The sequence below is a fragment of the Anser anser genome, assembly GCF_964211835.1.
Source record: "Anser anser genome assembly, contig: HAP1_SCAFFOLD_32, whole genome shotgun sequence".
NCBI lineage: Eukaryota > Metazoa > Chordata > Aves > Anseriformes > Anatidae > Anser > Anser anser.
This window is the reverse complement of record NW_028154148.1, coordinates 2,610,254-2,626,634: the sequence shown is the minus strand read 5'-3', so window position 1 is coordinate 2,626,634 and position 16,381 is coordinate 2,610,254. Positions and strand designations below refer to the sequence as shown.

The following is a 16,381-nucleotide window of genomic DNA, read 5'->3' as shown; positions in this document are numbered from 1 at the left end:
CCCGATATCTCCCTTATGCTACCAGCCCTGTCACGTTTCAATCCCAGGAAGCTGCTTCTTGACCAGTCAGGGCCTCCAGGGGCACTGGGAATCCACCAGTGATGACTCAGTCCAGCCCTGACTCCCTCACCCCCCACCCCGTGCCCTCCTGCCCCTGTGTCCAGGTGGCACCCAAGCACAAGAGTGAGGCCTTGAGCCTGGCACTCCCTGAGCGTCTTCTGCTCTCCAGTTTGGGAAGAGCCCTGAGCACTGAGCAACTTCATTTTATTAACAAGATGCCACAATGGAGGCCAGGTGTCATTTAGGAATAAACACATTCAGAGAAAGCCTCTGGGTCACACAGAGGGTTGGTCATCTGGAAAAGAGTAATGAAAGCAAATATTTATCTGCAAACAGAATTTTAAAGAATACGTACCTAAAGGTCACAAATTGCCTGAGATTAACTTGAGTTAAACTAGAAAAGTGAGATAGCCAAATCATTGCTAAGTAAATATTACAACTAGAAGCATTTTCTTCAGTGTGTCTTTCAGGTCCTGGTTCCTCATGCTGTAGATGAGGGGGTTCACTGCTGGAGGTACTACCACATATAAAACTGCCACCAGCAGGTCCAGGGATGGGGAAGAGATGGAGGGGGGCTTCAAGTGTGCAAACATGATAGTGCTGATAAAGAGGGAGACCACGGCCAGGTGAGGGAGGCACGTGGAAAAGGCTTTGTGCAGGCCCTGCTCAGAGGGCATCCTCAGCACAGCCCTGAAGATCTGCACATAGGACAAAACAATGAAAACAAAACAGTCAAAAGCTAAAGAAACACTAAAGACAAGTGCCCCAACTTCCCTGAGGTAGGCATCTGAGCAGGAGAGCTTGAGGATCTGGGGGATTTCACAGAAGAACTGGTCCACAGCATTGCCTTGGCAGAGGGGCAGGGAAAAGGTAGTGGCCGTGTGCAGGACAGCATGGAGAAAGCCACTGCCCCAGGCAGCTGCTGCCATCTGGGCACAAGCTCTGCTGCCCACGAGGCTGCCGTAGTGCAGGGGCTTGCAGATGGCCACGTAGCGGTCATAGGCCATGATGGTGAGAACATAAAATTCTGTTAGAATCAAGAAGACAAACAGAAAGACCTGTGCAGCACACCCTTGATAGGAGATGGCCCTGGTGTCCCAGAGGGCATTGGCCATGGCTTTGGGGAGAGTGGTGGAGATGGATCCCAGGTCGAGGACGGCAAGGTTGAGGAGGAAGAAGTACATGAGGGTGTGGAGGCGGTGGTGGCAGGCTGCGGTGGTGAGGATGAGGCCATTGCCCAGGAGGGCAGCCAGGTAGATGCCCAGGAAGAGCCCAAAGTGCAGGAGCTGCAGCTCCCGCATGTCTGCGAATGTCAGCAGGAGGAACTCACTGATGGAGCTGCTGTTGGACATCTGCTAATTCTGGTCATGAGGTCCTGTACAAGGAGGAGAAAGGCAGTGATAACGTACCACAGGCATATCAGAGGAAAACTCTTTCCATTTTTTCACTTAAAATCACCAAAATTTCCCATTTCCAGGCAGATATTTTGAAGGTCTCTTTCATTGATTCTGCCTGAGAGTGTCTCTGGGAACAGGGGACTCATCTGTGGGCAATGCAAGAATCAGTCCTGCACTACAGCCAGAGGTAGTAGCATGGTAGTAGCATGGGAGTAACATGGTAGGAACATGGGGTAGTCTCAGATTCACTTTACTGCTGATATCAAAGAGATTTCCCCAGTTTTGCTCCCAGTTCACCCAACTGCAGAGCAGGGTGTGGAGATTTACTTATTTAATTATTTGTTTTGTATTTTTGGTTTTAGCTGCCCCACCACACCTGAGGAGTGATTCTAAGGCATAAATCCTGGGCGTTCTGCTGCACTCCAAGTAAAACCTTGTGGGTCCTCAGAGGCAAAGAGACTGTCCCTTTAGTGCAGAGCGTCCCACAGAGATGACAGCCAGTCTGTCCATCAGTGCTGGTCTCAGCTGTGCTGACATCTCTTTGAGCTACAGGACAATTGCACTAAGGAGGTTCTCCTGAGAAGAACCAGGACACTGCTGAGGGCAGAAGAAGCCAGGCTCCAAGTGCCCATCTCCAGACCCCTCACCCTCTCCCCGTACTCCCCTTCCCCCAGGCACCCCGAGGGCTCACTCCATGGGCAGGTGAAACCCCCATCCCCAGGCAGCCTGGGAACAAGAGCAGCAGCAGCACGGCCAGGTGGAGAAGCCAGGAGGAATGGCAGCGTGCTGCTGCCAGGGGAGGCAAGGCCAGGGAGGGACAGACGGACACTCAGCACACCCTCCTGTGCTGCAGCTCTGCCTGCAGAGGAGGCAGCTCCTGCTGGGGACAGCGGGGGCTTGAGGGCAGAGGCTGTGCTGGTGGCAGAGGAGAGCAGGGGGTGTCCCAGGGAAGGCGCCTGCCCTGCAGGGGATGGCAGGGAGGTGCCTGAGCCCTCCCTCGCACAGCATTTCTGGCAGCAGCTCCCTCTCACCACCTCTCCATATCCCTACTGCCTGCCCGTGTCCCTGCTGGGAGCTGCTTCTGTGTCCCCACGTCTCCTCCCTGTCTACAGTCACAGATTCCATCCCACAGGCTGTGTATTCAGATTCACTCAGATTCCCCTCTACTGAAGGTATCTGAAAGCGCAGAATCCAAAAAAGACTTTCCCTTCAGAAAAACTAAGCCTCAGTCATACTCTTAAAATTTCCTCTTAGAAATGCCATTCTGTAGAGCATCTTCTACTCCTCGCTGGATGAAGAGAGACCCATCCCGACAGATGCTGTCAGGCATCAGAAGTGCCAGCTGTAGAAGACCCCTCTGGCAACCCCACCTGCATGTTCCTGCTGCCAGAGCCTCACGGTGCCAAGAGCCTGCAGATCTGTCCTGCCACACGCCGCCCTCTGTTGCTGCGCTCCTCACTGCCTCCAAGCCCTCTCTCCTTCTCTCCTGTCCCCGTGCCACCTGCGGTCAGAGCCCCCAGCCCTGCTGCGCTGTGCACAGGAGCTGCTCCTGGGCACAGCTGTCTCTCTGCACCAGGGCCCTCTTGCCACGAGCTCTCTCTGTCCCAGGAGCCCGTCCCAGCTCAGCACCAGACGCCCAGCCCAAGGCATTGGAATACCCCCTCGTGGAGCTTTGCTGAGGAGCCCACGAACCTCAGGCACTGAGAGACAATTGAAGACATCTCTCAACAAGTCCAAGTCAGAGGCAAGTTTCCTGCAGTGTCCCCCTGAGGGCCAGCACTGACACAGCCTCCCTTGGAGCTCGTTAGAGCAGAGCATTGGAGGCAGTGACGACAAGGAGAGAAAGGCACTGTGAAGGTGACCCTGATGTGTAGGAAAACTGGATGTGTTTCACGAATGAAAAGGACCAGGCCTTGACCCCCAGCCGCTGGGAAGGGAGATCCTTTCCCTTCACACACTGCTCAGGGCTCTTTGTGGGGCAGGAGGAGATGGGGATGTGCATGGCCAAGTGCAGGAGAATGGTACGAGCCCTGCCTGGTTCATGTGTGGGGGCGAGGAGGCAATGAGGCCCTGGTGCTTTCACGATAAGCTGTCTCCTCCTAGGCCTCAGTGGCAGAGACAACAGCCAGAGCCATGGACACAAAGCCCTGGGTCCTGTTGGGAGTCTCAGCCTTGCAACAGCCTTTGCTCCTCTCCACACCAGACTGTCCTAGGGACTCCCAGACCTGCACATCTTTCCCTGCTGGCTACAGACCCTTGTCCATGTGGTGTCACACCGGATGTGAGCTGAGTCTAACTCAGATTTTCTTGGTGGCCATGCTCCTCGTAAGGCAGCTCTGTAGGAAGCTGGCCTGGTTCCTGGGGAGCAGCACCACTGCTCATATGGCATCCCTCGTGGTGCCCAGGCCCTCCTCCTCCTGGGCACTGCTCACTCAGCAGGGTCCCAGTCTGCCCTGATGTGTGGGGTTCCTCTTCCTCTGCTGCAGGACTGGGCTCTTCTCCTTGTAAAGGTCAAGAGGTTTCTGTAGGCAAAATCCTGCAGTTTCTCAAGGTTCCCCTGGACAGATGCTCCATTCTGTCTGCTGTTAATGTCTGCAGGCAGATGGCTCACCCTGATTATGCCGTCTCTCACAAGGTAACAGCAGCAGGAGTTTGTAGGACAGTTTGGACAATACCGCAGTAACTATTTGAATGGAATTGCATCACAAACTCATATAAGGGTACAGGGTAGAAGGCTGCCAGATTCCACATTTTTCTCTTCTTCCGTCTCATGCATGCTGTTATTTTGTCTGGAACTGAGTCCTATAAACAGTGCGCCATACCAGCTAACAGGAAGAAAATTAAGTCTATCCCAGCCAAAACGAGGACAATATCCACCCCATATTCCACACCATCTGCATCGTGCTCAGCTCCAGTACTTTCTAATTAATCACCACCACCTTTTCTCTTTTGATATACACACAGAGATATCATGCCCTTAGTCTGTGGGTGTCCTGCTGTTGGCTAGGATCGAGTTAATTTTCCTCCTAGTAGCTGGTATGATGCTGTGTTTTGCATTTAGCATGAGAAGAATGATGATCACACACTGATGGCTTAGTTGTTGCCCAGCAGTGGAGGGCTCGGGGTGCCTGAGGAGCTGGGGGGGACAGAAGCAGGACAGCTGACCCCAAGTGGCCAAAGGGATGTTCCATACCGCAGCCGTCATGCTGAACCATCAATATGGGGTGGCTGGCCAGGGTAGGGGGTACCACTGCTGCGGGACAGGCAATCACCTTCATGGTCATCGTCATCATTGTTCGTATTATTTGTCTTCCTTTTCTGTCCTATCAAACTGTCTTTATGTTGTTGGGTTTTTTTTTCTTTTTTTTTTAGTTTATTTTTTTCCCCCTCCTCATTCTCTCCTGCATCCACTGGGGGTGTAGCAGGGTGTGTGTGTGAGGGAATGGCTGTGTGGTGCTGAGCTGCCTGCCGGGTTAAACCACGCTCTTTTTGGTGCCCAACATGGAGCATGAAGTTTGAGCCAATGACAGATCTCACCACAGCATGTTAAATAATAAACTGCTGTGGTTTAACCCGGCTGGCAGCTAAACACCACACAGCCGTTCGCTCACCCTCCCCCCTCCCTCTCTGGGATGGGGGAGAGAAACGGGAAAGTGAAGCCTGTGAGTTGAGATAAAGACAGTTTATTAAGACAGGAAAATAATAATAACAATAATAATAATAATAGTGATAATGGTAATAGTATTAACAATAATAATGTGTAAGAAAACAAGTGATGCACAGTGCAATTGCTCACCACCCGCTGACCGATGCCCAGCCTATCCCCGAGCAGCCGGCCCCCCCACCCCGGCCAGCCACCCCTATATATTGTTTAGCATGACGTCAGATGGTATGGAATACCCCTTTGGCCAGTTTGGGTCAGCTGTCCTGGGTCTGTCCCCTCCCAGCTCCTGCTGCACCCCCAGCCTGCTCGCTGGCAGGACAGAGCAAGAAGCCGAAAAGTCCTTGGCCTGGTGTAAACACTGCTCTGCAACAATTAAAACATCAGCATGTTATCAGCGCTCTTCTCATCCTAATCCAAAACATAGCACCCTACCAGCTACTATGAGCTACTTAACTCTGTCCTAACTGGAACCAGGACATAAACAAAAAAAAAATAAAAAAATAGGAAGCTATTACAGGAATTAGATGATTTTAGTAGTTGCTGATAAAAAAAGTTGATTTATTATTATTTTTTTTAATCTCAGGTCTGTTGTGCTCAATTTCAGAACTGTGTTGTATTCCACATGACTTCCTGTATGTCTCCCCTGTCATGCTGTTTATCTTTTCTGATGGCTGCTTCAAGTTTATTCTTTTGCTGTATCGTGTAACACTGGCTTATCACAGTATCACAGATTTCTAGGTTGGAAGAGACCTCAAGATCATCGAGTCCAACCTCCGACCTAACACTAAGTACTCCACTAAACCATACCGCTAAGCTCTACATCTAAACGTCTTTTAAAGACCTCCAGGGATGGTGACTCCACCACCTCCCTGGGCAGCCCGTTCCAATGCTTAATAACTCTTTCGGTAAAGAAGTACTTCCTAACATCCAACCTAAAACTCCCCTGGTGCAACTTTAGACCATTCCCCCTCGTCCTGTCACCAGGCACGTAGGAGAACAGACCAACCCCCACCTCTTTACAGCCTCCTTTAAGGTAACTGTAGAGAGCGATAAGGTCGCCCCTGAGCCTCCTCTTCTCCAGGCTGAACAGTCCCAGCTCCCTCAGCCGCTCCTCGGAAGACTTGTTCTCCAGACCCCTCACCAGCTTGGTCGCCCTTCTCTGGACTCTCTCGAGCACGTCCATGTCCTTCCTGTAGCGAGGGGCCCAAAACTGAACACAGTACTCGAGGTGCGGCCTCACCAGAGCCGAGTACAGGGGAACAATCACTTCCCTAGACCTGCTGGCCACACTGCTTCTTATACAGGCCAGGATGCTGTTGGCCTTCTTGGCCACCTGGGCACACTGCTGGCTCATATTCAGCCGACTATCAACAAGTACTCCCAGGTCCTTCTCGGCCAGGCAGCATTCCAGCCACTCATCTCCCATGATATTATGATATTATCATTATGATATGATAAAATTCCTGGTCATGAAACTAATCTGGTACTTGTACTCAGCATTGCCATTACCTCCATACCTTGGGAGCCATCTCTCAGAAACTATTAAGAATTACAGTCTTGACCTTTTCTCCTCAGGAAACCAAGCCATGGGGGAGACAAGGGGAGGACACTTTTCCCCACTGGTTCACTCTCCCTTTCTCCTTCACCTCCCCCTTCTCCTCCAGGCTAGTTACATAAGCTCTTCAAAGCTTTGAATATCCTTGGGATGGTCAAACCAACGTGTTCCTATTGTTATGTCTCCTGAATGTGTTTCAGCTTTTGTTTAAAGTCAAACAACCACTTAAGCATGCCATCCAGAGATCTGTCTAGAGGCAGGAATGTGAGGAGTGGCAGGGAGTGTGGGAGGATCTGGGCAGGCACCTAGAGCAGTGGGCACATCCAGTGCTTTGGAACTTCACCTCTGAGCTCCTGAGGTGTGCCCAAAGTTAAACCAACCCCTGTGACAGGCCCTAGAGCCACTCCAAAACCTGCAATAGGCTCTGCAGCCACTCCAACTCCTCTGAAAGGCCCTGCAGCCAGAACAACTCCTGTGATGGGCCCTGCAGCCACTCCAGCCCCTGCGATGGGCCAGAGAACCAGCCTGTGCCTGTATTGGTTGCCTCTTTATGAAAGAGAAAACAATAGGTGTGGAAGTCAGTTTTTCTTTAGAAAGTGAAGAAACTCCTACCCAGACAAGAAATATGGAAGAAGATAAGGCAGGTTTCTCCATAGTTGGGCCATCATGGAGGCAGGATGACAAAAAAGAAGAGAACATATAAGCATCAGAAACCAAGTGGTCCCTATCCCAGTGTTAGCTAGGAGATAAGGGAAAAGATTTCGGCCATCATCTTGGTGAGCACATTGTCACCTGGCTGCTCCAGTGCTGGGAGAACAGGGCCAATAGCCTGGAATTAGAGGTCAGGGAAGCCAAGCAGCTTGGATCCCCCCCTAAGGAAGGGGTGAATGAGAAAGACATTGCAAAAGGGCACAAGAAACTTAATCCTGTCAGGTGTCAAGGAAAAGTATCCCTTGAAGGAAGACCTTGTAGGTCAACCAGGAAAGTAGACCAACATGGAGAGGGGTATCCAGTATCTGAGGGAATTAGCCATGCTGAATGCCATTTGTAGAAACCTAGAAAATGAACAGCTATCCAAAGATCCAGGTGAAGTCAAGTGCACACAACCCATGTGGCAGAAGTTTGTACAGAGCACACCATCAGCATATGCCAACTCATTGACAGTAATGACTTGGAAAGACCAAGAGGAACCCACATGGGTGAATCGGCTAGCCAACTCCGGCATTACAAAGAAAGTTTCTCTTCTTCCCTATGGGCCTGCATCTCATCTTGAGAGAAACTTTCTCATGAGGTGCAAGAACTACAAGAGGATACATCTTCCTCCCCACCTGCGCGAACCAATAGCTCAGCTATCAGGTGTAAACATCCCTCTGCTCAAGAAAGTTGATATAGTGCGTGCATACTACGTGCCACCCTGTGGTTTTAACTGTGTGACCATGGAAAGGCCATGAGAAAATGGGATGCAAAAATCTGCCCTACCTCCACCCTAGAGGCAGGGATCCATGAAGCACAAGGAAAAACATTCACAAAAAGCGGTTCTTCTGAGAAAATTACTGCTCCAGTTTCTAGGAGACAGTCCTCCAAATAGAGTAATGAATACTATGAGCAGGACTAGAGGGGCCCAGCCTCCATCCAGGGGGAGGAAGGGGACAATCGGGTGTATTGGACTCTGAGGAGTATTGGCCTGGCACATCAAACCCAAGAGTTAACTGTACTGGAGGCTGAAGTGAGCCTAACTGGGAAGGAGTGGCAAAAGTGACCCATTGGGACTGGTCTGGAGGCTCTGTGCTACCTTGACATAGACTAAATCAGGAGAGGTTACTTCAAAGATCCAAACGTTTACTGGATGGACTTTGGGCATGACTCCCCTGGAGACGGAGACCATCAAACAGTTGTCTACCTTTCCCACTCTCTCACAGGACCCTTCTGCTGTGCAGGTGCTGATGGCCAACGGGCAGCAGGTGCCAATCACTACCACAACAGCGCACCTGAGGCAGTACTGCACTCACAGAGACTCCCTGATTCCCATGCATGAGCTGGTTCATTGACTGCAGAGCCAAGGAGTGATCACCAACACTTGCTCACCCTTTAGGAGTCCCATATGGACAGTGCAAAATTCTAATGGTGAGTGGAAGAGAACGGTGGGCTTCTGTGCCTGAATGAAGTCACACCACCGCTGAGTGCTGCTGTGCTGGGCATGCTAGAACTTCATTCAGTACGAACTGCAGTCAAAGGCAGCCAAGCGCTATGCCGCAATTAATATTGCTAATGCATTTTTCTCTATCCCTTTGGCAGCAGTGTGAAGGCCGCACTTTGCTTTCAGTTGGAGGGGCGTCCTGTCCACCTGGAATGGACTGCGCCAGGGGTAGAAACACAGCCCTACCATTTGCCATGGGCTGATCCAGACTGCCCTGGAAGAGGGGGAAGCTCCTGAACATCTCCAGTACACTGATGTCGTCATCACATGGGGCAACACAGCTCAAGAAGTATTTGAGAAAGGGAAGAAAATTGCTTTAATAGCACAAATCACACTTCTAAAACCAGCCTATCCCCTGTTCAGAGAGGAGCAGTCGGTGATGACTTCAGTCTGCTCCAAGCACCACAGCCCAGCAGAGACTCTGCTGCCTTTGGGAGCTGTCAGCCCTGAGGCCTTGGGGACACCTCGAGGGAGCCCGATGTCACAGAGCAAGCGATGTCATGGTCGGGTGCTGTGCTGCTGAGCTGGGCCGGGCTCCTGGGCCCAAGGGGAGCTCGTGGCACGCGGGCAGCGCTGCAGAGAGACAGCTGTGCCCAGGAGCAGCTCCTGTGCCCAGCGCAGCAGGGCTGGGGGCTCTGACCGCAGCTGGCACGGGGACAGGAGAGAAGGAGAGAGGGCTTGGAGGCAGTGAGGAGCGCAGCAACAGAGGGCAGCGTGTGGCAGGACAGATCTGCAGGCTCTTGGCACCGGGAGTCTCTGGCAGCAGGAACAGGTAAATGGGATTTCCAAAGAGTTTTTCTGAAGCCAACACATCTCATGGCGGATAGCATCTGACAGGATAAATCTCTCTGTTTCTCCAATATGAGGTAGACTCTGCCATTCCTCCTGGCTTCTCCACCTGGCCGTGCTGCTGCTGCTCTTGTTCCCAGGCTGCCTGGGGATGGGGGTTTCACCTGCCTTGGAGTGAGCCCTCGGGGTACTTGTGGGAAGGGGAGTACAGGGACAGGGTGAGGGGTCTGGAGATGGGCACTTTGAGCCTGGCTTCTTCTGCCCTCAGCAGTGTCCTGGTTCTTCTCAAGGCAACCTCTGAAGGCAATTGTCTTGCAGCTCAAATGCAGAAATGTGCTGCTGATGCCAGCACAGGTGAGATGCCAGCACTGATGGACAGACTGGGTGTTGTCTCTGTGGGACACTCTGCACTAAAGGGACAGTCTCTTTGCCTCTGAGGATCCACAAGGTTTTACTTGGAGTGCAGCAGAACGCCCAGGATTTATGCTGTAGAAACACTCCTCAGGTGTGGTGGGGCAGCTAAAACCAAAAATAGAAAACAAATAATTAACTGCGCTGCAGTTGGGTGAACTAGGAGCAAAACTGGGGAAATCTCTTTGATATCAGCAGTAAAGTGAATCTGAGACTACACCATGTTCCTACCATGACACTACCATGCTACTACCTCTGGCTGTAGTGCAGGACTGATTCTTGCATTGCCCACAGATTAGTCCCCTGTTCCCAGAGACACTCTCAGGCAGAATCAATGAAAGAGACCTTCAAAATATCTGCCTAGAAATGGGTAATTTGGGGTGAATTTAGGTGAAAAATAGAAAGAGTTTTCCTCTGATATGCCTGTGGTACATTATCACTGCCTTTCTCCTCCTTGTACAGGACCTCATGACCAGAATTAGCAGATGTCCAACAGCAGCTCTGTGAGCGAGTTCCTCCTGCTGGCATTCGCAGACACGCGGGAGCTGCAGCTCCTGCACTTCGGGCTCTTCCTGGGCATCTACCTGGCTGCCCTCCTGGGCAACAGCCTCATCCTCACCGCCGTAGCCTGTGACCACCGCCTCCACACCCCCATGTACTTCTTCCTCCTCCACCTCGCCCTCCTCGACCTGGGCTGCATCTCCACCACTCTGTCCAAAGCCATGGCCAATGCCCTCTGGGACACCAGGGCCATCTCCTATCAAGGGTGTGCTGCACAGGTATTTTCCTATCTGTTTTTTATATCAGCAGAATTTTATGTTCTCACCATCATGTCCTACAACCACTACGTTGCCATCTGCAAGCCCCTGCACTACGGGAGCCTCGTGGGCAGCAGAGCTTGTGCCCAGATGGCAGCAGCTGCCTGGGGCAGTGGCTTTCTCCATGCTGTCTTGCACACGGCCACTACATTTTCCCTGCCCCTCTGCCAAGGCAATGCTGTGGACAAGTTCTTCTGTGAAATCCCCCAGATCCTCAAGCTCTCCTGCTCAGGTTCAGACTACCTAAAGGAAGTTAGACTTCTCGTGGTTAGTGTTTGTTTAGTCTTTGGCTGTTTTGTTTTCATTGTGCTGTCCTATGTGCAGATCTTCATGGCTGTTCTGAGGATGCCCTCTGAGCAGGGCCAGCACAAAGCCTTTTCCACGTGCCTCCCTCACCTGGCCGTGGTCTCCCTCTTTGTCAGCACTGTCCTGTTTGCCTACCTGAAGCCCCCCTCCATCTCCTCCCTATCCAGGGACCTGGTGGTGGCAGTTCTGTACTCGGTGGTGCCTCCAGTACTGAACCCCCTCATCTACAGCATGAGGAACCAGGAGCTGAAAGCCACACTGAAGAAACTGATTCTAGTAGTACTATTTACTTAGTAAGGAAGTGTCTATCTCTCTTTTCTAGTTTAACTCAAGTTAATCTCAGGCAGGTTGTGACCCTTAGGTGTAGCATTTGTCCTGGTTCCAGTTAGGACAGAGTTAATTTTCCTCCTAGTAGCTGGTAGGGTGCTATGTTTTGGATTAGGATGAGAAGAGTGCTGATAACATGCTGATGTTTTAATCGTTGCAGAGCAGTGCTTACACCAGGCCAAGGACTTTCCAGCTTCTCGCTCTATCCTGCCAGCGAGCAGTCTGGGGGTGCAGCAGGAGCTGGGAGGGGACAGACCCAGGACAGCTGACCCCAACTGGCCAAAGGGGTATTCCATACCATTTGACGTCATGCTGAACAATCAATATGGAGGGGCTGGGTGTGGTGGGGGGTGCCGGCTGCTCAGGGATAGTCTGGGCATCAGTCAGCGGGTGGTGAGCAATTGCATTGTGCATCACTTGTTCGTAACATTATTATTAATACTATTATTATTATTAATATTATTATTATTATCCCTTATTTCCTGTCCTAATAAACACTTTCAATTTATCTCAACCCACAAGTTTTCATTTCTTTCTAATTCTCTCCCTCCACACTAGAGAGGGAGGGGGAAGGGTGAGCGAACCTCTGCTATGATTTCGTAGAGGTAAGAGTCTTCACGTAACATTGATGCTACTTTAACACTGAATTACAACACTGATGTAAGGCCGTTACACAATTTTAAAGAATAACCTAAATCCCTAAACCTAAATGCTACTCCAACACGCTGACAGGAATCCACTAGTTTAATGCTTGAACTCAAAGTATTCCATGAAGCAAAACTCAGCCCATAGCCCATTCCCTTGCCTTTGCTCTTGTGCTCACCCTAATTCCTGCCCTTAACACTAGCATTAAAATCCCCTATTAAACCCAGACTTCTAGGCAGACGTAGAACAAAAAACTATTCCACAAAGCTTACCCATAACCTAACCAAAGACCTGATTCCCTAAGCCGACCACCACATTTGCTAAATTTCTAACACAGAAAAGTGAGGCCTAGACCCAAAGAGACGAGAGAGGTGATCTCTGCCTCAGGATCTCCTGCCACAGCAGGAGGAATGTGACTGGGGCAGTGACTGGGAGGTCACTTCTGTCTCTGCAGCTGATAGGGCAGCAGCAGGAACGTGTCACGCAAAGGGACTGTGAGGTCCCTTGTGTCTGGAGGTGGCAGGTCAGCCTTGGCTTCTCCCTGGGATGTGCACTTTGGGGCTGACATCTGCCAGTGGCCCTGCTAGGCCAGCAGAAGGCCCCTGATTGGCATGCTGCCTGTGGGATCCCCTCTGCCTTCATCCCCAGGACGACCCAGACAGAAAGAAGGCCCGCAGAGGGGTTGTCCTGTCCCTTCTGCTTGAGTCCAGCACTGGACAGCAGGAGGCACAAGGCTTGGCTGTGTCTAGCCAAGAAGCTGCAAGGCCAGCAGCAGGCCCAGGCCTTGGGAGATGCTGGGGAGGTGACTTCTGTCTGCTTGGCTGACAGGCCGCAAGGAGCCTGATGTGTTGGGATGCCTGCTTCAGGAGTGGTTTCCACCCTGATGGAGCTTTCTTTGGTAGTAGGAAGGAGCAGGAGAGAAAAAATGCCACAAAGTGCACCTTGGTAGGTTGGCACTGGCCATGAGGAAGAAGAAATGTCCAGGGGAACAACTGGTCTTGCTGCTAGAGCCTGAGGCAAAGGCAGCATTAAGTGCCTCAGGCTTTACCTCATCTCTTGTCACCAGGTTTCCTCCCCCATCCAATAACGGATGACGATTCTCCTTAAACCCCTTTTTTAAAAATTATCTCTATAAAGAGTTTCTTATTTTCTTTGACAGTGATATACGGACTGAGCTCTAGCAGGGCTTTGGCACTTCTAATTTTGACCTGCACAGCCCCATAAGATTCAGGACACAGCTGCAGACAAACTGACAGCATGCTTGAGAAGGAAACACAGAGTAGGTGGAACCTGGCAGCCTTCCATCCCCTACCCTTCTATGACTCTGTGCTGTTTATCCAAACAAACTCTGTGCTGTTTTATCCAAACATTCCTGCAGCTCCTGATGCCGCTTATCAGAGATAGCACAATCACACAAAGGTTGAACTGTCTGCCTGCAGATGTTAACAGCTGACAGAAGGGAGCATCAGTCCAGGGGAAACTTGAGAAACTGCAGGCTTTTGCCTAGAAAAACATCTTGACATTTAAAAGAAGGAGAGCCCAGTCCTGCACCAGAGGAAGAGGAGGAACGCCTCACACCAGGGCAGTCTGGGACCCTGCTGAGTGAGCAGTGCCCAGGAGGAGGAGGGCCTGGGCACCACGAGGGATGCCATACGAGCAGTGGTGCTGCTCCCCAGGAACCAGGCCAGCTTCCTACAGAGCTGCCTTACAAGGAGCATGGCCACCAAAAAATCTGAGTTATCAGACCCAGCTTAGATCCGGTGTGACACCACACGGACAAGGGTCTAGAGCCAACAGGAAAAGAGGTACAGGTGTGGGAGTCCCTAGGACAGCCTGGTGTGGAGAGTATGAAGGGTTCTACCAAGGCTGAGAGTCCCAACAGGACCCAGGGCTTTGTGTCCATGGCTCTGGCTGTTGTCTCTGCCACTGAGGCCTAGGAGGAGACAGCTTATCGGTAAAGCACCACGGCCTCATTGCCTCCTCGCCCCCACCCATGAACCAGGCAGGGCTCGTACCATTCTCCTGCACTTGGCCATGCACATCCCCATCTCCTCCTGCCCCAGGAAGAGCCCTGGGCAAGTTGTGAAGGGAAAGGATCTCCCTTTGCAGGGGCTGGGGGTCAAGGCCTGACCCTTGTGCTTGGTGAAACACATCCAGTTTGGAAAAGTGACATCAGGGTCACCTTCACATTGTCTTTCTGTAGTTGTCCTCACTGCCTCCAATGCTCTGCTCTAACGAGCTCCAAGGGAGGCTGTGTCAGTGCTGACCCTCAGGGGGACACTGCAGGAAACTTGCCTCTGACTTGGACTTGTTGAGAGATGTCTTCAATTGTCTCTCAGTGCCTGAGGTTCGTGGGCTCCTCAGCAAAGCCCCCCGAGGGGGGATTCCAATGCCTTGGGCTGGGCGTGTGGTGCTGAGCTGGGCCGGGCTCGTGGGACAGAGAGAGCTCGTGGCAAGAGGGCCCTGGTGCAGAGAGACAGCTGTGCCCAGGAGCAGCTCCTGTGCACAGCGCAGCAGGGCTGGGGGCTCTGACCGCAGCTGGCACGGGGACAAGAGAGAAGGAGAGAGGGCTTGGAGGCAGCTGGGAGTGGGAGGATGCTGAGAGCTGCCTGCAGGAGAAATCTGCACAGCCCTTGACAAGGTACGTCTCTGGCTGCAGGGCCATGCAGGTGGGGTTGCCAGAGGGGTCTTCTACAGCTGGCACATCCGATGCCTGACAGCATCTGTCGGGATAGTTGTCTCTCTGTTTCTCCAGCAAACTGTAGAAGAAGCTGTAGAGAATGGCATTTATAAGAGGAAATTTCGAAGGGAAGATAGAGGCTTGGTTTATCTGAAGGGAAGAGATTTTTTGGACTCTGTGCTGTCAGATTCCTGCAGTGGAGGGGAATCTGAGTGAATCTGAGCACACAGCTTGTGGGATGGGTCTGTGAGCATGGACAGGGAGGAGACGTGTGGACAGAGAATCAGCCCCCAGCAGGGACACCGGCAGGCAGCAGGGACATGGGCAGGCAGTGAGAGGGAGCTGCTGCCAGAAATGCTGTGCGAGGGAGGGCTCAGGCACCTCCCTGCCAGCCCCTGCAGGGCAGGCGCCTTCCCTGGGACACCCCCTGCTCTCCTCTGCCACCAGCACAGCCTCTGCCCTCAAGCCCCCGCTGTCCCCAGCAGGAGCTGCCTCCTCTGCAGGCAGAGCTGCAGCACAGGAGGGTGTGCTGAGTGTCCGTCTGTCCCTCCCTGGCCTTGCCTCCCCTGGCAGCAGCACGCTGCCATTCCTCCTGGCTTCTCCACCTGGCCGTGCTGCTGCTGCTCTTGTTCCCAGGCTGCCTGGTGATGGGGGTTTCACGTGCCCATGGGGTGAGCCCTCGGGGTGCCTGGGGGAAGGGGAGTACGGGGAGAGGGTGAGGGGTCTGGAGATGGGCACTTGGAGCCTGGCTTCCTCTGCATTCAGCAGTGTCCTGGTTCTTCTCAGGAGAACCTCCTTAGTGCAATTGTCCTGTAGCTCAAAGAGATGCCAGCACAGCTGAGACCAGCACTGATGGACAGACTGGCTGTCGTCTCTGTGGGACGCTCTGCACTAAAGGGACAGTCTCTTTGCCTCTGAGGATCCACAAGGTTTTACTTGGAGTGCAGCAGAACACCGAGGATTTATGCCTTAGAATCACTCCTCAGGTGTGGTGGGTCAGCAAGAATCAAAAATACAAAACAAATAATTAAATAACTAAATCTCCACACCCTGCTCTACAGTTGGGTGAACTGAGAGCAAAACTGGAGAAATCTCTTTGATATCAGCAGTAAAGTGAATCTGAGACTACCCCATGTTCCTACCCTGTTCCTACCATGTTACTACCATGTTACTACCATGCTACTACCTCTGGCTGCAGTGCAGGACTGACTCTTGCATTGCCCACAGATGAGTCCCCTGCTCCCAGAGACACTCTCAGGCAGAATCAATGAAAGAAACCTTCAAAATATGTGCCTGGAAATGGGCAATTTTGGGTGATTTTAAGTGAGAAAATGGAAAGAGTTTTCCTCTGATATGCCTGTGGTACATTATCACTGCCTTTCTCCTCCTTGTACAGGACCTCATGACCAGAATTAGCAGATGTCCAACAGCAGCTCCATCACTGAGTTCCTCCTGCTGGCATTCGCAGACACGCGGGAGCTACAGCTCCTGCACTTCGGGCTCTTCCTGGGCATCTACGTGGCTGCCCTCCT

The 16,381-nt window shown here is 52.0% G+C and overlaps 1 protein-coding gene across 1 annotated transcript; it reads right to left on the bottom strand.

Moving 5' to 3' along the window:
• Positions 1-482: 482 nt before the first annotated feature.
• On the bottom strand, positions 483-3,000 carry LOC310890526 (olfactory receptor 14C36-like; the record flags this gene model as incomplete). The annotated part of the gene is made up of 1 exon (XM_083852855.1): positions 483-3,000. Exon 1 carries the CDS (start codon positions 1,410-1,412, stop codon positions 483-485), a length of 930 nt encoding a protein of 309 aa, XP_083708981.1. The 5' UTR covers positions 1,413-3,000.
• Between the last annotated feature and the right edge of the window lie 13,381 nt (positions 3,001-16,381).